Consider the following 19,278-nt stretch of genomic DNA (forward strand, 5'->3'; position numbering starts at 1 on the left):
AAAAGAAGTGCAGGCCATAAAGAATACAAGTGTGTGAACCTAGTTCACAAAATACATGTGTCTGCCCAGCATTACTGAGTGTAAGTAATTTCAGCAGACTGCCTGAATCCAGTGCCAGCTGTTGTGCAGAACAAGGACCCTGTTGGCAATGCTCAGCAAGCCCGGAGGACTTTAGCAGGTCTTGACCCAGGAACTTCTAGGTCCAGACACCAGATGTTGGTGGTCCCCAGCTCTAATCCTCTGCTTTGGACTCCTGGACAAAAGCAGCATGCTGGAGAAACACAAAGCTAATGCCATTTATTCTTCTCTACATCACTTAGTCACTAACCACAGACTTTGGGACAACCACACCAGGCTAAGCATCTTTCCCATCTCTGACTCTTTATTTGGTGTAGGATGGTATTATGAGTTAAGTTGTATCCACTCGGGGTTTAGTTGTTGAACTCTCTATATCCCAATGCCTCAGGGTATGACTTTATTCAAGAGGGTTGGAAAGGTAACTAGCTAATAGAAAACTATCAAGACTGTGTTCCCCTAAAAGGGGGGACAATGGACCCAGTCACAGCGAAGAAGAAGATCTGGAGACCTGGCTCAATATTAGATCAGTGAAAAGAGGCTTGGAACAAACCCTCCCTCAACACCCTTTGCCAATTATATTGGTATCTAACTGCCCCGTGGAGAGAAAATGCAGTCTGTTGGTGGAGGTACGCTGATCAGGGGTAGCTATTAAGACAGTTTGGACACAAATACATGCAAAATTGCAATAGTTGCCTTCTAAGGGTCACGTGCATCTGCTGAAAGTCTGCCAATCTATGGATATGTTTAGTCTGGGTTCTCTAAAGGAAAAGAACAGAGAAGGGGTGGACTAAGATGTCTTACAGGTCCAGGTAGTCCAACAATAGCCATCTTATAACAGAAACCAGTAGATGTTCTGTCCACAAAACTGGATGTCTCAGCTGTTCCAGTCTAGGGATAGAGTCCTGGAGAATTCCGAGAGAGCTGTTGGTCTTCAGTATATGTTGGTATCATAAAGAAGTGGTTCTAACACCAGCAAAAGAATATGTCAGCAACAGGGTAGATGAACTTTCCAGAGATGGTGAGCGTAAGCAGGCAAACAGCAGACGCTTCCTTCTTCCTTGCCATTTTCAGCTGCGGGGGGGGGGGGGGGGGGCACCAGAAGGTGGCCCAGGTTTAAGACGAATCTTCCCACCTTAAATGATCTGATCAAGAAAATATCTTAAAGTTGGGCCCAGCTGTTTGGGTTTTACCTTCTTCCAGATGTAGTCAAGTTGACAACCATCACAGTATGCCTATGATTATGTCATGTGAGCTTGATGGCGTGGAGAGCAGATTTAGAAAAGTCATGATGTCATTCAACAGAGGGGACAGGGTGACTAACTTGGGAGACTTCCCTACTTTGTGCATGTGAGCCACTTTTTGATATATTTTTTCTATACAATGTTTAACTTAAATGTTCAAAAAAAAGGAATCCATGTTTTAAAATAAGTAAATTTATCTACCTAAAACAGTGAGAAAATTGAGATTTGGGGGGTTGGTCCTTTCTCTTCACTCCTTTCAGGGGAGAAATGTAGAAATAATGTTGCCTTATTGTACTTCCTCCCATTTGGCAGAGAACTTGGCACCTCTGACTCTCAGGACTGGACCTCTCCAGATGATGCCCAGAGGTGGCAACCTGCATAGACTTACCTTCAAGGGTCCATTAACTGACCACTATCAAATGTGCCTCTTCCAAGCTGTTAAGCCAAAACCCCTTCTTGTCAAACAGCCCAGTGTGACCCAGACCAAAATGGCACGTGGAATATCATCACCATGAAAATTTCCTTGAAACTTGATCATTATTGGCTATCAATTTCTGCACACATGAGAAACCAATTGCTTACAGCTATATCCAGGCCCAGGGCCACATCTGAGGAACGGGGGGGGGGGGGGGAGGGGCAGAACCTGAAGGAGAAACCTGATAAGGCAGAGGATTGGCACTTACCATCATGATCAACTGGGACTGATAAGAGGATATAGCAATGCATGTTATTTTAGCAAAAACTTGTATACATGAGATGAAAACTACACATAGGCTACACATGGACCACACCCTTAAGCTGAGGCCTGAAAGGAAGGCTAAGGATGTCAGCTGTCTGGTGAGACCAAATGAAAGTGACCTCTTCCCCATCCATGCATGTATTTCTCTTTTTCTTTTTCATTAGTTTATGTCTATGAATGCATATATTTATAATTTCATCTTAAAAATCATTAAGAGCCTATTTTAAGCCAGGGTGTGATGGTACATGTCTTTAATCCCAGTACTTGACAGGCAGAGGCAAGCGGATCTCTGAGTTCGAGGACAGCCAGGACCACACAGTGACACCCAGATTTGGGCAGTGATGGAAGTTCTGTGCTTAGCAACCACACAGAGCACCTTCATTGGCATTAAAAGGTGGGCTGGAATTTCACTGAACCTGGTACAATCAAAACAGTGACCTCCCAGGGTCACATGATCCCCAATACTGTAAACCTCCAGAGAGGTTTCCAGGATTGCCAGGCAGCATGGCTCTGGATCAGTTCTTCTAATGGAGCAAAATAGAGAAGATAGACAAGAGATACTGTCCTTTCTCCTTCCATCCCTTGGAAGGGGTCTGAAAATCAGAAGCAAAACCTGCTGTGTGTCTTGCTGGCCACAGACCTCGAGCAAGTGTTTCAACCTCTTTGAAGTATTTGCTGAGTTACGATGGGGAGCTGGTTCCTGATACACAAGGCTGAGGTGAGGATGACAAACAGCATGGAAGGAGTTAGACATAGCTGTCTTCAGGAGCACAGGATAAGTCATAGGGGCTGGTTTGTCATGAGGAAAGAGCACAGGCATCCACAGTGCCCTACAGTGGCTGAGTTAGCCGGAGGAGATGAGCCTCACAGAAGGCACTTTAGTGCAGGCTGACATCCGAGGATGTCATGAGGACAGTACACTTCTGTAGAGTCATCCTACATTCACCACCCAGGCTTGAGCGAGAACACAGAGAACACAGAGAGATCACAGAGAACACAGCTTCTGTGATCTCTTCATTTCTCACATCCAATGAGGCTTCATATGCTACTATATTTTCCTTATAAATCAAGTCCTACAATTATTTGCAGATTTAAATAAATCACATCCAGAATTTTTGCCATTGAACCAGAAGAATTGTGCACACCCTCCTCCACAGATCTGTGTTAATTTAGTGGATTTCTCCCTGGAATGCCACAACCATGTGAATACCAGACTTCCTATGCACTTAGGACCACCTCCTTCCACAGCCCTCAGGAAACATCTTGGCTGAAGCAAAGGAATGTGAAACCCAAGACAGTCTTGTTCCACCCTGAAGAAAAGAAAAAGAAAAAAGAATTCATTACCTGTGGTAGAAGTGCAATTCGACCAGACAATTTGTCTGACGAGCTATGGGTGAGCTGTGAGACACAGAGAGGTCAAGTCAGGAGCCCTGAACTGTACTGGAACCCTTTTGAGCTCCTAGCCACACCTTCTGTTGCATAGTAATTCACAATTCATCAAGTGCTTCTACAACATCTGAATGGAGAATGGAGACTAATAAAAATGAACCAACCCCTTCCACACAGACCTTAAGACAAACACATCCTCCCAATGCTTAGATTCATTTCATCTTTTTAAGTCTTTACATTGGTGTTAACTCTATCTTCAAATGAAAACAAACAAACAACGGGACAGCAGAGTTAAGTAATATAGCTCAAAAGAGGAAGCAAAGATAGAACCTTGGATTTTACAGGACTATTTGTTTTTCCTTTGTTGCACCATCCCATTTAAACTTGACTCCAGTAATCACCAGGGATGACTATTAGAGGCCCCACTAAAACAATGATTTATAAGCTAGGCATGTAATTGTACTACTCAGGAAACTGGGACTGGAGAGTTATAAGTTCAATCCCAGCCTGTGCTACAAAGAAAATTCAAGGATAGCCTGAATTAAGAAGTAAAACTGTCTCAAAAACAAAAACAAACAAAATAATAGTGATTTTTAGATAGTGTAGGCTGCTATGTGGAGGGGAAGTCTCAACCAAAAGCTCAGAGTTTGCCAAGCAAGGTCCCCATCCTTGAATCATGTAGGGAAGACTACTGTCAGCCAGAGTTGCCTAGAAGGTCCTATATCTGCAGGGAGGGGTGTCTGACAGGGCCCAGTCCAGGCATGCTACACTGGGTTAGTATGGGTCAAATATGTAACTATCCATCTACAGATAGCTAGGAGAGCAATACGAATTATTCTCTTTTTTTTTAAGCTGGAAAATAACTTTATTTGTTCCAGGGAGTTAGCTAGAGTTCTCTCAGAACTTCTGAGACTGCTTCTTGATGCCAGCAGCCTTAGTGACCTTGAGTACATTGAAGTGCACCATCTTGCTCAGAGGCCTGCACTCTCCCATGGTGACAATGTCGCCAATCTGTACATCCCTGAAGCATGGGGACAGGTGCGCAGACATGTTCTTGTGGCGCTTCTCAAAGCAATTGTACTTTCGGATGTATTGGAGATAGTCCCGACGGATGACAATGGTCCTCCGCATCTTCATCTTGGTCACAACACCAGACAGGATCCAACCTCGGATGGAGACGTTACCAGTGAAGGGGCATTTCTTGTCAATGAAGGTGCCCTCGATGGCCTCCTTGGGCATCTTGAAGCCTAGACCGATGTTTTTGTAGTACCGAGGGAGTTTTTCCTTGCCAGTTTCTCCCAGCAGAACACGCTTCTTGTTTTGAAAGGTTGCCGGCTGCTTTTGGTAAGCACTCTCGGTCTGAATGTCCTCCATCTTCCCGGCAGCCCGAGGAAAAGAATGAATTATTCTTTTTAGTCCATACCACACAACTCCTCATGTTCACTATGTGGTGTTCACAAGTACCACACACTCCTTGGCCACACAATCAACGGCAGGTTGTTCAGATCCCATAGAGCAGTGGTTCTCAACCTTCCTAATGCTGTGACCCTTTAAAACAGTTCCTCATGTTATGGTGAACCCCCAACCATAAAATTATTTCATTCCTACTTCATAACTGTAATTTTGCTACTATTATGAATAGTAATGTAAACATCTGATATGCGTGACATCTGATATGTGACCCCCCAAAGGGGTTGAGACTTACAGGTTGAGCCCTGCCACCATGGAGGGTCTTCATCCACAAAGCTACTCTCCCACACATGCTGGATCCCACACACAAGCGAACCCTGATACTACTATTACTGAAAGATAACACTGACACCCCCCATCTCTGCTGTTACCTCTGAGTCCACCCTTGCCATGGGTCACTGACCCACCACAACAACCTCCTAGTTAGCATCTGTTTCTATGCTAAGGACCATTCACCACACAGCACCAGGCAATCTTACTAATGGCTTTGAACTTCATTTAGTGAAATCTAAACTCTGAATGCACAGCACATGATCTCTGAAGTCTCTGTTTATCTGACTCTACCCACTTGAACTTGTTTTTCCTCAGAACTAGGGCTTCTCAGAAAATGGAGTCTGGAACAGCAACATCACCAACACCAGGGCATCCAGTTACAAACACAGACTTCTTGGCCCTACCCCTAACCTTTGGAATCAGATCTTCCATGGTCAGGGTCCCAATGAATACTGGATGACCTGATTTTCGTGGACCACTGATCTAACCCACATTTATTCTGTATCCCTTACTCAGGACCTTTGGCATAACTGTTGCCTATACTTAAAATCCATGTGCCCAACTCTCCTGAGTCACTCCTGATGTGGTAAGCATTTTCCTGCCTTCTGTTTATCTCTCACTCAATGAATGTGCAAACTAAGAAGAAATGTGGTTTCAAGCCTGCTTGCTAGTTTCCTGAAACAGGTTCCCTTCCACACACCATTGAACACATGCATGAGTACAGAAGACACCTGCTTCCACCAACCATACATAGGAAGTTCATTCTATGTCACAGATAAGGAAAGTAATGGGCTAGATTTGTTTGTCAAACTTGATGCATTAGGAAAGTGAAGACCTGCTAATCCACTGCTGCCTTAGTTAGGATTTCTATTGCTGTGAAGAAACAACATAAGCACAGAAACTCTTAAAATTGTGGCTGACTTACATTTCAGAGGTTTAGTCCATTGTCATCATACATGATGGCAGCAGACAGTGGTCGTGGTGCTGGAGAGGTAACTGAGTGGTCTACATCCAGATTGGCAGGCAGCAGGAAGAGAGAAACACTGGGCATGTGCCTGGCTTGAGTATCTGAAACGTAAGAAAGCCCATCCCCAGTGACACACTTCCTCCAACAAGGTCACACCTACTCCAACAAGGCCACACTTTATAATAGTGCCAGTCCTATGAGCCTATCGGGGTCATTTTCATTCAAACCATCATTATTGCCAAGTATTGCCAACCACACCTTCTGAGAAAACCACTTTGACCAACCCTTACCATCTAGCCAAACCCAAGGCAGTACCATAAAATGAGACTTATAAAGACCGTTCTCCTTCATCACTGGATGGGGCCCAGATGTGGAGATATGCAAGTAACAGACATCTGCAGATGACTGGCCACCTGTGCCTGTCTAGTACATCTGACTTTAGTGGCCCGCCTTGACATCCTTATTTGGTAAAAAACCACAGTTTGGGCTTAAGGATTTTTTGCAAATACAGAAGGAAATGGGAGGGACATGTTATGAAATGGTATTGAAAAATTGCTTGGACTTGGCTTTGGTATTCAGATGACCTAGGAGTACAGCATAAAAGGTTTTGAACAGTTTTCTGCTTTGATCACACTGTGATGTTTAACTTTGGCTGATTTTTCCATTTTTAACATTCCTCTTCATCCTGCACTTTTTCAACTACAATTTTTCTTTCTTAACTTTAAAAGCACTGACTCTTTTCAGAAGGAAAAAAAAAGCCTGAACTCAAGTCTTTCTGAGAATTACTTAAGAAGCAACAATTGTGCTCTGGGAACTTGCCAGATCCAGTGTTGCAGACTTCGGGAAGTAATCCTAATTCCCTGTATAGACTTCTCTTTGGTTGTTTGAAGTCCACACTTGCATTCTGCTCTAATGGCTTGAAATCTGAGACTTCAGGAACTGCAAAGCTATTGTTCCCACACTCAAGGATTTCAAATTCAGAACAGCTGGACCCAAATTGCCTCTGCATAGTCTTCCTTTTGCATTATCTTCATTTCTTTCTGTAACCAACTGACTAGATGCTTTTCTTTTCTACAATTGAATACAAGTCAACAAAACCTAATAATAATTAGGGGTGCCAACAGGGACTAAAATATAACAGGACACTTCTATCTAATTGTGGCTCATTGCATCTCACAAAAGGAAAGCCATGCATTCAAAGCTGTGGTGCATTGATTTTATGACCTACTTTTCCTGAGTTATTTCAGAGACCCTGTAACATCCTAGGAAGCATATGCAGAAAAAATTATAGTCACAATTAGCTATTGGGATTAACTTTCCATGATGTTATGTGGCCTGACCAAGAAAAGAAAAGATCCTATTACACATATTGGGACTTCACTTAGAGATCTAATGTGGCCTGTTGAGTGGCTCAGTGAACACTGGGACTACTTCAGTCTGCAATTCCTCTTAAGTCACATTCAGTTTGTAAGCTCAGAAGAGTTATCTCCTTGAGGTCATCATACCTCAGGCTCCAGTAGTGAGTGTGGCCTTTAGCCAGTGTGTCAAAATGAGATGAACTTGAGATGTGGCTTTAGTTACTGTAAGGATCCTGGTGTTTGATAACTGTCCCTGCCAGGTGGATGAAACCTTAGGGAATTCAAGCTGCAACATGTAATAGTTCTTTCACAATATTTCTGAGCTTCCAACTGTTACTATTGACAATCGTCTTCTGACTGCATCCCTGGGTTCCTTGACCTGTGCTGGGCCCATTGCCATCTCACCTGCATGAGACATGACACTCTTTGGTCTTAGCCTCAAGCTTCCTTCAACTGTATTTAATCATCTCAGAGGATTTAGAGCTCGCCTTGTTTCCCTGGCAACCCCTAAAGCAATTTACACCATTTGACATCTGGTGGCATTTCCGTCTCTAACGGCAGCTGTGCCAGCTGTCCTAGCTTTTCTTATTCCCTTTGAATAGCAGCTTGCTTCAGTTTCCCCAACCTGTAAGACTCATGTTTCCTTCTCTAGTTCAGCTCAGTTCCGGTGATTCCCCCTGGTGAATCTGAATCATATCTAGGGTCTCAGTTGACAGGTTTCCTCTTCTCATGATGCCTCTACAATTACATACACCACCCAAAGAACTTGATCCAATTAAAGTAACCCAATGAAAGGTCTTTTTGAACTGCAGCCCCTGTCCTATGGCAGTGAGATGATGATGTCCAGAACTGGGTAACCACTTCCTCAACAGAAAATAGTAGAATATAGGATACTGTCTTAGTTACGGTTTCTATTGCTGTGAAGAGATGCCATGACCATGACAACTCTTATAAAGGAAAAATCATTTAATTGGGGTGGCTTACATTTTCAGAGGGTTAGTCCATTATTATTATGATGGGACATGGTAGCATGCAGGGAGACATGGTGCTGGAGAAGAAGCTGAGAGTCCTACATCTTGACCCATGGGCAGCAGGAAGTGATCTATGACATATTGCATGGGAACAAAGATTCACTAGACTCAGTATAGGTTAAGTCAAGTTTATTCCAGGAGCTTGCACTTACACAAGAGGTGGGTTATCACCACAGGTTCCAGCTCCAAGGATCCTCCCAGGCTGTTCCCTGTGACCCAACCAGCCCCAAGAGAGACAGCCTGTCCCTGACCCCATACTAAATCCCTTAAGCTCACATATGTGCCTGTGACCACGCCCATTTGGTGCATAGTAGATCTTTCACTACAGTGACACCAGATGTAGACTGAGCATAGCACACCACAAAGCCCACCCCCACAATGACACACTTCCTCCAACAAGGCCATAACTACTCTAGCAAAACCATAACGCCTAATAGAGTGACATTCCCTATGAGCTTATTTGGGCCAATTACATTTGAACTACCACAGATACACAACAAAAATAGTGTATGTGGTTGTGAGGGGAGGGTGACACAGAAGTGAGCCTGTCATACTGAAAGTTGTGTCTGTATATGAAGTTAAGCCACAGTTCCAACTAAACGGTCTGAACCTGACTCTGAAATCCCTGATTTGTACCAGAAAAAAAAGTGCCTTGGACAAAAGCATATTTAAAAATAGACACGGCTTTCCAGAATCAGGAATAATGAAGAAAGGAGGTCAAAGGTCCTATACCAACCTGTCAGAAATCCTTGATGTATTGAATGTTTCAGCCTCTTAATAGGAACAAAAGAAAGTCACAAAACAGTAGTGAAAATATTTAACATTAGAAGGTCACCAACTATTGTTGAAAAGTGCATTCTTTTGACTTACAAACTCTTCCAGCATCAGCAGGATTAAAGAATACAAAATGAGAAGGAGTGCACCCTAGAGGTCAGACAGATAGACTTCATACTTCAGAAAAGTATATGAAATGAGATCATAATACACAGTTAGATAAGTATCTTTCAAACAAATATGGGCATAGTTTTTGTAAAAGTTGTGGAGGATAAAGCCAAAGTATTGCATTGAGGAAAATTGGTACCATCCAAAACATATTAGAAAAAAACTGAACATCACATAGCCACTTCATGAAAGTAGCAGCAGAGCAACATAAACCCAAGGCAAACAGCAGAAATGGCATGATGGAGATTAGACCAGAATTCATTGAAGTTAAAAACACAAAAAGAAGATATTTAATTGAATCAAAAGTTGATCGTCAAGCCAAGTATAGTGGCATATGCCTTTAATCTCCAGCAGAGGCAGGCAAATCTCTATGAGTTTGAGGCTAGCCTGCACTACATAGTGAGTTCCAGTATAGCCAAGGCTATGAAGAGAGAATCTGTCTCAACCCCCTCACCAAAAAGAAAAAAGTTGATAGTCAAGAAAAATATCTGAGATCCTGAGATCCCATACTGATCTTGAAACTAGTAAGGACCTCTCCTTTCACCCCAGTCTGCTACCTAAGATCCCACCAGCCTCTACCATGACCCCATACTAACAATGCTGCTAGGTAAGGTTCTATCCTTCCCTCATTCTATGCTGCTCAAAACCCTGACCACATACTTCAGGACAGTGTCCAGAACTCTTCAAACAATGTCCAGCTCATGCAGCCAGTCCTTGGTAAGAGAACTAACCTAACTTCGCCTTGCTCTCTGAACCTTCAGACCAAGGATCCTCTCCAGGCATGCAGACCACCTGTCTGATATAATAATAATAATAATAATAATAATAATAATAATAATAATAATAACTATATTAACAAATTATTATTATTTAAAAATCCTGCCCATGACACCCAACCTACTGCACACATAGAGACATCCTCTAGCTGCCATACCATACACCTTGGCTCCACAATCCCAGAACCCTCTCAAGCTTCCTTGCCAACTCTCCTGCCTTGAAACTCAAATCTTATGAACTAAATGCTTTTACCAAAAGATACCACCAAAAAAAAAAAAAACTAACTCCAGATGCTCAAGTACCATAGAAAAGACGCAAGTAATATGAAAAGTCAAAGTGCTTCCCAAAACAATATGACCTCCCCAGTGATCACCAGTCTCTTGTGATTGCCCCAAGATTAGGGGATCTTAGGAATTTTTGGTCAGAGAAACCTCAGAAACCCTAATACAATAATACCCCTGCCATTGCTCTTGATTGCACACTAGAACTCGGTGATAAGACCATATTTCTGAAGAGATTTGCACACATGGATTGCATAACAGAGAGAAATCAAGTGGAACTGAACTAAAACCTTTTTCCACACTAGTTATTTTTCATCATTCCAGAATGTGGTGCATAGGCTGCTGTGTGAGAAAATGCAGCAATAATCACACCTAGCTATGAACTCTATGTGCTAGTAGATCAATCTTCGTAAGAAGATACATTCACTTATGCAATAATGGCATTGTTGTTACAGGGGTAGCCAACCATTCTCTGATTGGTTTTGAGACCTGCTCCATAGAAGGAGCATGCTTGATACCATACATGCTTGATACCCTAAACCTCGTCAAAAATCCAAGACAGGGGAAGACATGTGCCTTTGGAGAACTGATTTTTAGCTCAATTGACATAGAATCTGCCTTCTAAATACTTATGCTTATGTCTGTAGACATATTTTACTCTTAGCCTTAATCAGAGAGGCCTCTCTTTCTAGTGAAAAATGATAAATGTAGAGATTCTTGGCTACACTAGATGCTGAGTATAAGTGATGAGTTCTTAGCACTAAGCAAGACATTTATAGCATCTTCTCTAAGTATCAGGAAACATCAAGGAAGAGAAAAATGTAAGAGAAGAGATACAAAACATCATCTTCTGGGCAAGACACAGCCACAACCATCACAAACTCATAGCAGCTGTGGATGCCTGATGTGTTCACACAAAAATGGGCCTGTCAATAATCAGGCATGATTGAAGGCCTTATCTATTTCTGCTGAGATATTTGCTACTGAAACATTCAGGAAATAGAGAGAACCATTGCCTTCAGCTGTGTATTCAATGGTGACACCACCAGTTCCATGTCAAGGGTCACACAGATGGTCCATGTTAAAGGAAATGGGTCAAAAATGTTATGAATTTAGAATGGGGCTAGTGAAAAGGAGGAGATGTTGTCCAGGCCAACATATAAGTTTTCTCAGAGGATCATTTTCCAACTCTTTTGAGGAGACAAAACATGTTTCAAGAGAACTACAGAGAAACAGGAATGCAAGAACCTTCAGTAGACACACAGATGCGGCATTATATAGAAATAATCTTGCTAGGATGGAACAAATCATTAAATAGAACAAGCAAAGAGTCTGAGCCAGGTTTCTCATTGTCAGAGAAAGGAGAGGGCTAGACGAAATGCTGTGGTTTGGATTGCATCAAAAGAAACTGGTATGAACTCCTGCTTGTTTTAATATAAAACAGACAAACTCCAAAGTGAATATAGCTGGGGGGGGGTTAGTGTGTGTACAGATATTTTCTGGCCCTGTGCACTGAGAGGGCCTGCAATTAGAAACCCTATGTGGCAATTAGGACCTAAACTCCTAGTGTAAAACTGTTCACCAACCAGAGGAACCAGAGTCCCAGTGTTAGATAGGAAAGGGGCATTCTCTACATTGGAGGGTGAAGAATAGGAAAGGAATTTGGAAAGCCTTGCTGTGATCAGTATTAAATAAGTACAGAGAGGGCAGGAGTATAGTGGGGAGAATAAGTCAAAAGAGTATAGAAGCCAATCTGAAAGTCCTCTCAATAGCTAGCACTTTAACAATTTGAGTGACAAACTAAGCACAATTGCCTTGTATCAGGCCCCACATCAAGTCTCCCTAACTCTTTCCTCACATAAAGAAACATGAGTGAAAAGACACTTCTGCCAAGCAAAGGGACCATGGTTAAGAAATGAAGAAGGGCTTAAGATAGGCATGGCCGTCCTTAGAACCTCATGGTCATAATCCTTCCAGCAAGGGCCTATTGATATTTCCAGCAAGGGTCATGGTCAGTCGGAGAAGCTTTAAGCAAAAGCAGGCTATTTTTTCAACTTCAAGTTTCTGCCTTCAAAGACCTGCCAGGCATGGAATAACTTTAATTAAGCCCACAAATTCTTTGAAGTATCCTATCCCGCAAGCAAGATTGATTCCCTTTCCCTGGCATCCTGTCATGGAGGCTGAACACAATGGCTCAAATGAACAGAAAAAAGAAGGAAACAGAAGTCACGTGGCCCTGTGATCCAGGGTAACCAGCCTCATGAGTAGTGATCAATGTCTCTGTGAGGAGATAAGAAAGGTGGGACCCCTCCAAGAAGTTCCAGAGTCCACAGCCATAGTCTTATCATGAGAAGGCACCAGGCAAAGGCAACATTGGAATATTCTGACCTCTTCAACATTGCCAATGCCATGAATGATGACCACGGACTGGAAACCCACAAGCAGAAGATTAGGGGGAGGGTTACCAGATCTCAGGAACAGCACAGTTTCCAGGATATGGGACTTTTTAAAAATATATGTGCATGGGTGTTTTGGCTGCATGTATGTCTGGACACCAGGTATATGCATGGAGTTTTTGGAGCCAGAAAAGGTTGTCAGATTCCCTGGAACTGGAGTTACAGGTGATTATGAGTCACCCTGTGTGTGCTGGGAGTCGAACCCAGTTCTTCTGCAAGAGCAGCAAGTGCTCTTAACCACTCAGCCCTCTCTCACAGGACATTCATTTTAAAAATAGAGATGAGCAGAACTAAGCTCACCACTCTGCTAAAGAGTCTTGACAACAAAATACACTGAGGAATATTGGTGGGATTCCATGGAGAATTGTATGAAGGAGGACTGTGGTGTCTCTAATACTGCTGAACCATTATTAACATGTCTTTTCTCTTAAGAAAGTAAACATGAGGCAGGGCCCTGCTATGTGGTCCAGACTGGCCTTGAACTTAGGACCTTTTGCCTCAGTCTTTCAAGCGTTGAGATATGGAGAGTGCGTCATCATCCTGGCTTGGTATTAACTTCTTAATTTAAAATGTCTGTGAGTCAGGTAAGGTACAAATGGGTAGTGGTGTGATGATATGGATCCATGTCTATGTTCACCTCTCTGTGTCTGTCTGTCTGCCTGGCTGCCTGTCTCCCTGTCTGTCTGAATTTGTGTAATAAAATCTGTGAAACTTCAAGTTGTTGTATCAGTGAATATTAGATGAGTGGCAGGGAATGACTGACTCCTTTTTTCTTTCTATTAGTTATTAATCTTAGATGTCTTGAAATACATTAATTTTAATGAACAAAATATATGTATTTATTTTATTCAACACTGATGTTAAAAATTACATATAGCAATAAAACATAAATATGTGGTTTGGTAAATAATTACAAACAAATGAATGAGAAACTGCCAAGCAATTAAAATAATAAAAAAGTATTGCCAGGACCAAGAAATCCCCATGGGCCCTCTTACTTTTTGAGAGAAACAAAGACTGAAAGTGATCAAGCACTACCAAGCACTCAGAGTATCTATGATTTCATTTATACATTTTCAATAAAGAACATTTGACCACAGTTATAAAACTGCCCCTACCAACTACCAATAGAATGAAAGGGTGCCCATGCTATCTGAGAAAGAGCACAAAAATTAAACTGGGGAACCTTTAGCACTCTTCAGACAAAGACCCAGCTTGGCTCCTGCAAAGCATTTAACTGCACACCTGAATATGGCATTATCGCACAGAGCATCTCCACAGCTATGCTGCTCAGAGCTGCAGGTTCACCACTGGAAACATCAGACCATTGATCTCTGCCCTTCCATCTGGCTGATATAGAATAAATACCCTTTACAGACTACCCAGTCAGGGGTAATAAGACATTAGAAATGGGTTGCTAGTCAGCAATACTATTATAGGGGCTGGAGAGATGGCTCAGGTGTTACGAGCACTGGCTGCTATTCCAGAAGACCCAGCTTTGATTCGCAGAACACCCATGGCAGCTGACAACCATCTGTAACTCCAGATCACAATGGAATAAAACTAGATGCAAAAACAAGATTAATTACAGAAACTATACAAATGCATAGAGCTTGAACAATACTCTTGAAAGATGAAGAGTAAATCATAAGAGAAATCAGGAAATTAATTTAAAAGCTCTTAGAAGCAGATGAAAATGAAAACGCAACTTACTGCAACCTTTGAGGTACTGAACAGACAGATCTAGAACAAAAGTTCATAGCTAGAGTGCCCATGCCAAAAAATCAGAGAAACCCCAAATAAGCAGCTCAAGATCTTAGAAACACAAGAAAAAAGAAAGTCAAAAGGAGCAGATGAAAAGAAATAATAAAAAAGTCAATGAAGAAGTTAACAAAAAGGAAACTAAAGAAATAATACAGTAAACTAATATGACAAAGATTTGATTCTTTGAAAGGGTAAACAAAATTGATAATCCCTTTGCTGAACCAGTTAAAAAGATAGAAAACTCAAATAAGAAAATTAGATGAGAAAGGAGAAAGATTACAATAGATATCATTATGGATACTTTAAAAAAACTATATTTTAATGTAGTGGAAAATTCCAAATAAACGTATAAATTTCTAGACACATATGACCTTAAAAATTAAACCAAGAAGCTATAAACAGACTTATCACATGCAATGCCATTGAAAAAGTAATGAAGAGCCTTTCCGATTAGAAATGGCTAAAGGCCAGATGTACTTAACTGCTGAACTGAATTCTAAATAAAATAATTGCAAAAATAATTCAGCAACACATTCAAGAAGTAAAATATTACAGCCAAATTGTGTTAGCTCAAGGGTGGCTTAGCAACTTCTAATCAACAAATGTGATGCAGATCATGAATAGGCCCAAGAATAAAAACAGGATCATCAGTAGACACAAAGAAGAACATTGACAACATTCAGAATCCCTTCATGACAGAAAAAACTAGGAATATAAAAAAACATACTTCAACAAAATGGCAGTCCACCGAATGGGAAAACATATTCACCAACCCAACATCTGACAAAGGGCTGATCTCTAAAATTACAAAGAACTCAAGAAGCTAGTCTCCAAAATGCCAAATAATCCAGTTAAAAAGTGGGATACAGAACTAAATAAAGAATTCTCAATAGAGGAGTCTAAATGACTGATAGAGACTTAAGAAAGTGCTCAGCATCCTTAGCCATCTGGGAAATGCAAACCAAAACAACTCTGAGATACCATCTCTCACCTGTCAGAATGGCTAAAATCAAAAACACCAGTGACAGCTTATGCTGGAGAGAATGTGGAGAAAGGGGAACACTCCTCTACTGCTGGTGGGAGTGACAACTTGTACAGCCACTTTGGAAATCAGTATGGCAGTTCCTCAGGAAAATGGGAATCTGTCTACCACAAGATCCAGCAATTCCACTCTTAGGCATATACCCAAAAGATGCACATTCATACAACAAGGACATCTGTTCAACCATATTCATAGCAGCACTATTTGTAATAGCCAGAACCTGGAAGCAACCCAGATGCCCCTCAACTGAAGAATGGATAAAGAAAATGTGGTACACTTACACAATCGAGTACTACTCAGTGTGAAAAATACAATGGAATCCTGAAATTTGCAGGCAAATGGATGGAACTAGAAGAAACCATCCTGAGTGAGGTAACCCAATCACAAAATGACAAACATGGTGCTGTATGTACTCATATATGGATTTTAGACATGGATCAGGGAATGGCCAGCCTACAATCCACACCACCCAAGAGGCCAGGAAACAGGGAGTACCCTAAGAGAGACATGCTTGGTACCCTGGAAAAGGAGAAGGGGACAGGATCTCCTGAGCAGACTAGGAGCATGGGGGAGGGGAGAGGGAGAAAAGAAGGGGAGAGGAGGAAATGGGGGAGCAGGAAGGATGAGTTGGGGGAAGAATAGAGGAGAGTAGGATGAGAGACCTCATATTAGAGGGAGTCATTATGGATTTGATGAGAGATCTGGCACTAGGGACATTTCCAGGGATCTACAAGGATGACACCAACTGGCAATCTAAGCAATAGTGGCGTGGCTTCCTTAAATGCTCTCCCCCAATAATGAGATTGATGACTACCTTAAATGACATCCTAGAGCCTTCATCCAGAGGCTGATGTAAGCAGAGGCAGACACCCACAGCTAAACACTGAACTGAACTTTCGGAAACCAGTTTCGGAGTGAAGAGCAAAGGGGTCAAGACCAAGCTGCTGAAACCCACAGAAACAGCCTACCAGACTGATGGCTGAGAGGCCAGCATGGTACTGACCCAGACCCCTGAACATGGGTGTCAGTGAGGAAGCCTCGACAACCTATGGGGCATCTGATAGTAGATGAGTATTTATCCCTGGTGTATGAATGGACTTTGGAAGTCCATTCCATGTGGAGGGATGCTTCTCAGCCTGGACACATGAGGGAGGGCCTAGGCCCTGCCCTGGATGATATGACATATTTTGGGGATCCCCATGGAGGGCCTCACCTCCCTGGGGAGCAGAGTGGGGATGGGGTGTGGGTTGGTGGTGGGTAGGGGAGGAGGGGACGGAGAGGGAGCTGGGATTGACATGTGAAGCAGGCTTGTTTCTAATTTAAATAAGAAAAAAAACATATGTCAACATAATAAAGTCTCTATATGGCAAACCTATAACCAACGTTACACAAACTAGGGAAATGAAAATATTTCCTCCAAAATTAGAAATAAGATACTCTTTTCACTCTTTTTTAACACAGCTCTTAACATCTTAATCAGAGAAATAAGACAATGAAAACAATGGGGGGTTGAAGAAAATGAATTATCTCTATGTGTGTATGATATTATTCTACACTTGAGAAAAAATCTGAAGTCTCTACCAGAATTTCTAAGATCTGCTGCTGTTGGTAAAGTAACAAGGTATAAAATCAATACTCAGAAATCAATGGCTTTTCTATATACCAATATCAAGCATGCCAAGAAAGAAATCAAGAAAAGATCTCATTCGGAGAACCCCCCCCCCAAAAAAAAAAAACACACAGTTATAAATCCAAAAGATGTTTGTGATTAAAATACTGAAAAAAGAAATAGAAGATGGAAGCATACAAACCGAACCATGAATTGGTTGCATTAATACATTGAAAATGGCTGTGCTTCCAAAATCTAGCTGTACATTCAGTGCAGCTGACGTCATCAAAAATTCTCATGGTGTTTTTCACCAAAATAGGAAAAAAGTTGTACATCTCATTGTTACAAAAGCCTCCAACAGACAAAGCAATCCTGAGCAAAAAGATGAATATTGTTGGTATCATAATACCTAGTTCTCTATAGAGCCATAATAGCAAAAGCAGCATGGTGCCAATGGAATACAATAGAGGAGTCAAAAGTAAATGCTCACAACTAATTTTAGCAAATGTTAAAAAACAAGAAACTGGAGAAAATACAACCCCTTCCACAACTGGCACAGAATGTCCACATATAGAAGGATGAAACGAGACCTAAAGCTCTCATTCTATACAAAATTATATCAAAAGCAATCAAAGACATTATTATATGACATGAAACTTTGAAATTCTGAAAAACATGGGCAAAATACTTCACCATATGAACACAGGCAAGGACTATCTGAAAATGGTTCTACTAGCACAGGAAGTAATATCAACAAGTAACAAATTAGATTATATAAAATTAAAATGCTTCTATACAACAAAGGAAGCAATCAACTGAGTGAAGAAACAGACTACAAATAGGAGAAAACATTTTATAAATATATATCTGGCAAATGATTTACATTCAGATTATTCAAAAATATTCAACATCAACCTCACCAAATAATCTAACCATTAAATGTACAAACAAAATGATTTAGCAGCTCTCAAAAGTGAAGTAAAATAGCCAATACACATATAAAAAAACTGTTCAATATCCTTAGTCATCAGGGACTCAAAAGCCAAAACTGTATTAGGTTTCCACATTAGCCCTATTAGAATAGCCATTATTAAGAAGCAAAACAACAAACAAAATAAATGATGGCAAGGATGTGGGAAAAGAAGTCTTTGTCTACTGTTGGTAGAAATATAAACTGTGCAAACACAGTTCACAAGTCAATACTGAGGTTTCTCAAAAAACTAAAAATAGAACTATCCAATTTAGTTGAACAATTACAAATATATACAAAGGAATTTGTCACAATACTACAAAGGTATCTGCTCATCCATATTTATCATGGTATTATATACAACAGGTATCCATCAGTAGGTAAGTCAAATTATATGTAGTATTTATAGACAATGGAGTTTTATGCAGCCACAAAAAAGTAAAATTAAGTTATTTATAGAAAAGTATAGAATTTGTAGTTATTATATTAATTGAAATAAACCAGACCTAAAATGTTTTATTTTCTCTCAGATAGGTAATGGAGAATGTGGGGGATTAGTATGTCCCCCATGGGCTCATATATTTAAATGTTTGGTTCCCAGTTAGCAGAACTGTTTGGGAAGGATTAGAAGGTATGGTCTTTTTGGAGGAAGTATATCACTAGGGGGTGAGTTCTGAGGTTTCAAAAGCCCATATCAGACCTAGCCCCGAGAGAGAGAGAGAGAGAGAGAGAGAGAGAGAGAGAGAGAGAGAGAGAGAGTAAAGAATAACCATTCAGAGGCACATATAGGTGGAGCTGTAGTCAGAACACTGTTAATAGCCAGCCCTGAAATCCCATAGTGTAATAGAAAGGATCTACTCACCAACATGGATTCAGATATGGGGCAGGCAG

At 41.2% G+C, this 19,278-nt stretch overlaps 1 protein-coding gene across 1 annotated transcript; it reads right to left on the minus strand.

Moving 5' to 3' along the window:
* Nucleotides 1-4,287: 4,287 nt before the first annotated feature.
* Nucleotides 4,288-4,830, minus strand: LOC100763967 (40S ribosomal protein S11). Its single transcript, XM_027387739.2, has one exon. It carries the CDS (start codon nt 4,819-4,821, stop codon nt 4,345-4,347), a length of 477 nt encoding a protein of 158 aa, XP_027243540.1. The 5' UTR covers nt 4,822-4,830; the 3' UTR covers nt 4,288-4,344.
* Between the last annotated feature and the right edge of the window lie 14,448 nt (nt 4,831-19,278).

Source organism: Cricetulus griseus (genome assembly GCF_003668045.3).
Source record: "Cricetulus griseus strain 17A/GY chromosome 1 unlocalized genomic scaffold, alternate assembly CriGri-PICRH-1.0 chr1_1, whole genome shotgun sequence".
NCBI lineage: Eukaryota > Metazoa > Chordata > Mammalia > Rodentia > Cricetidae > Cricetulus > Cricetulus griseus.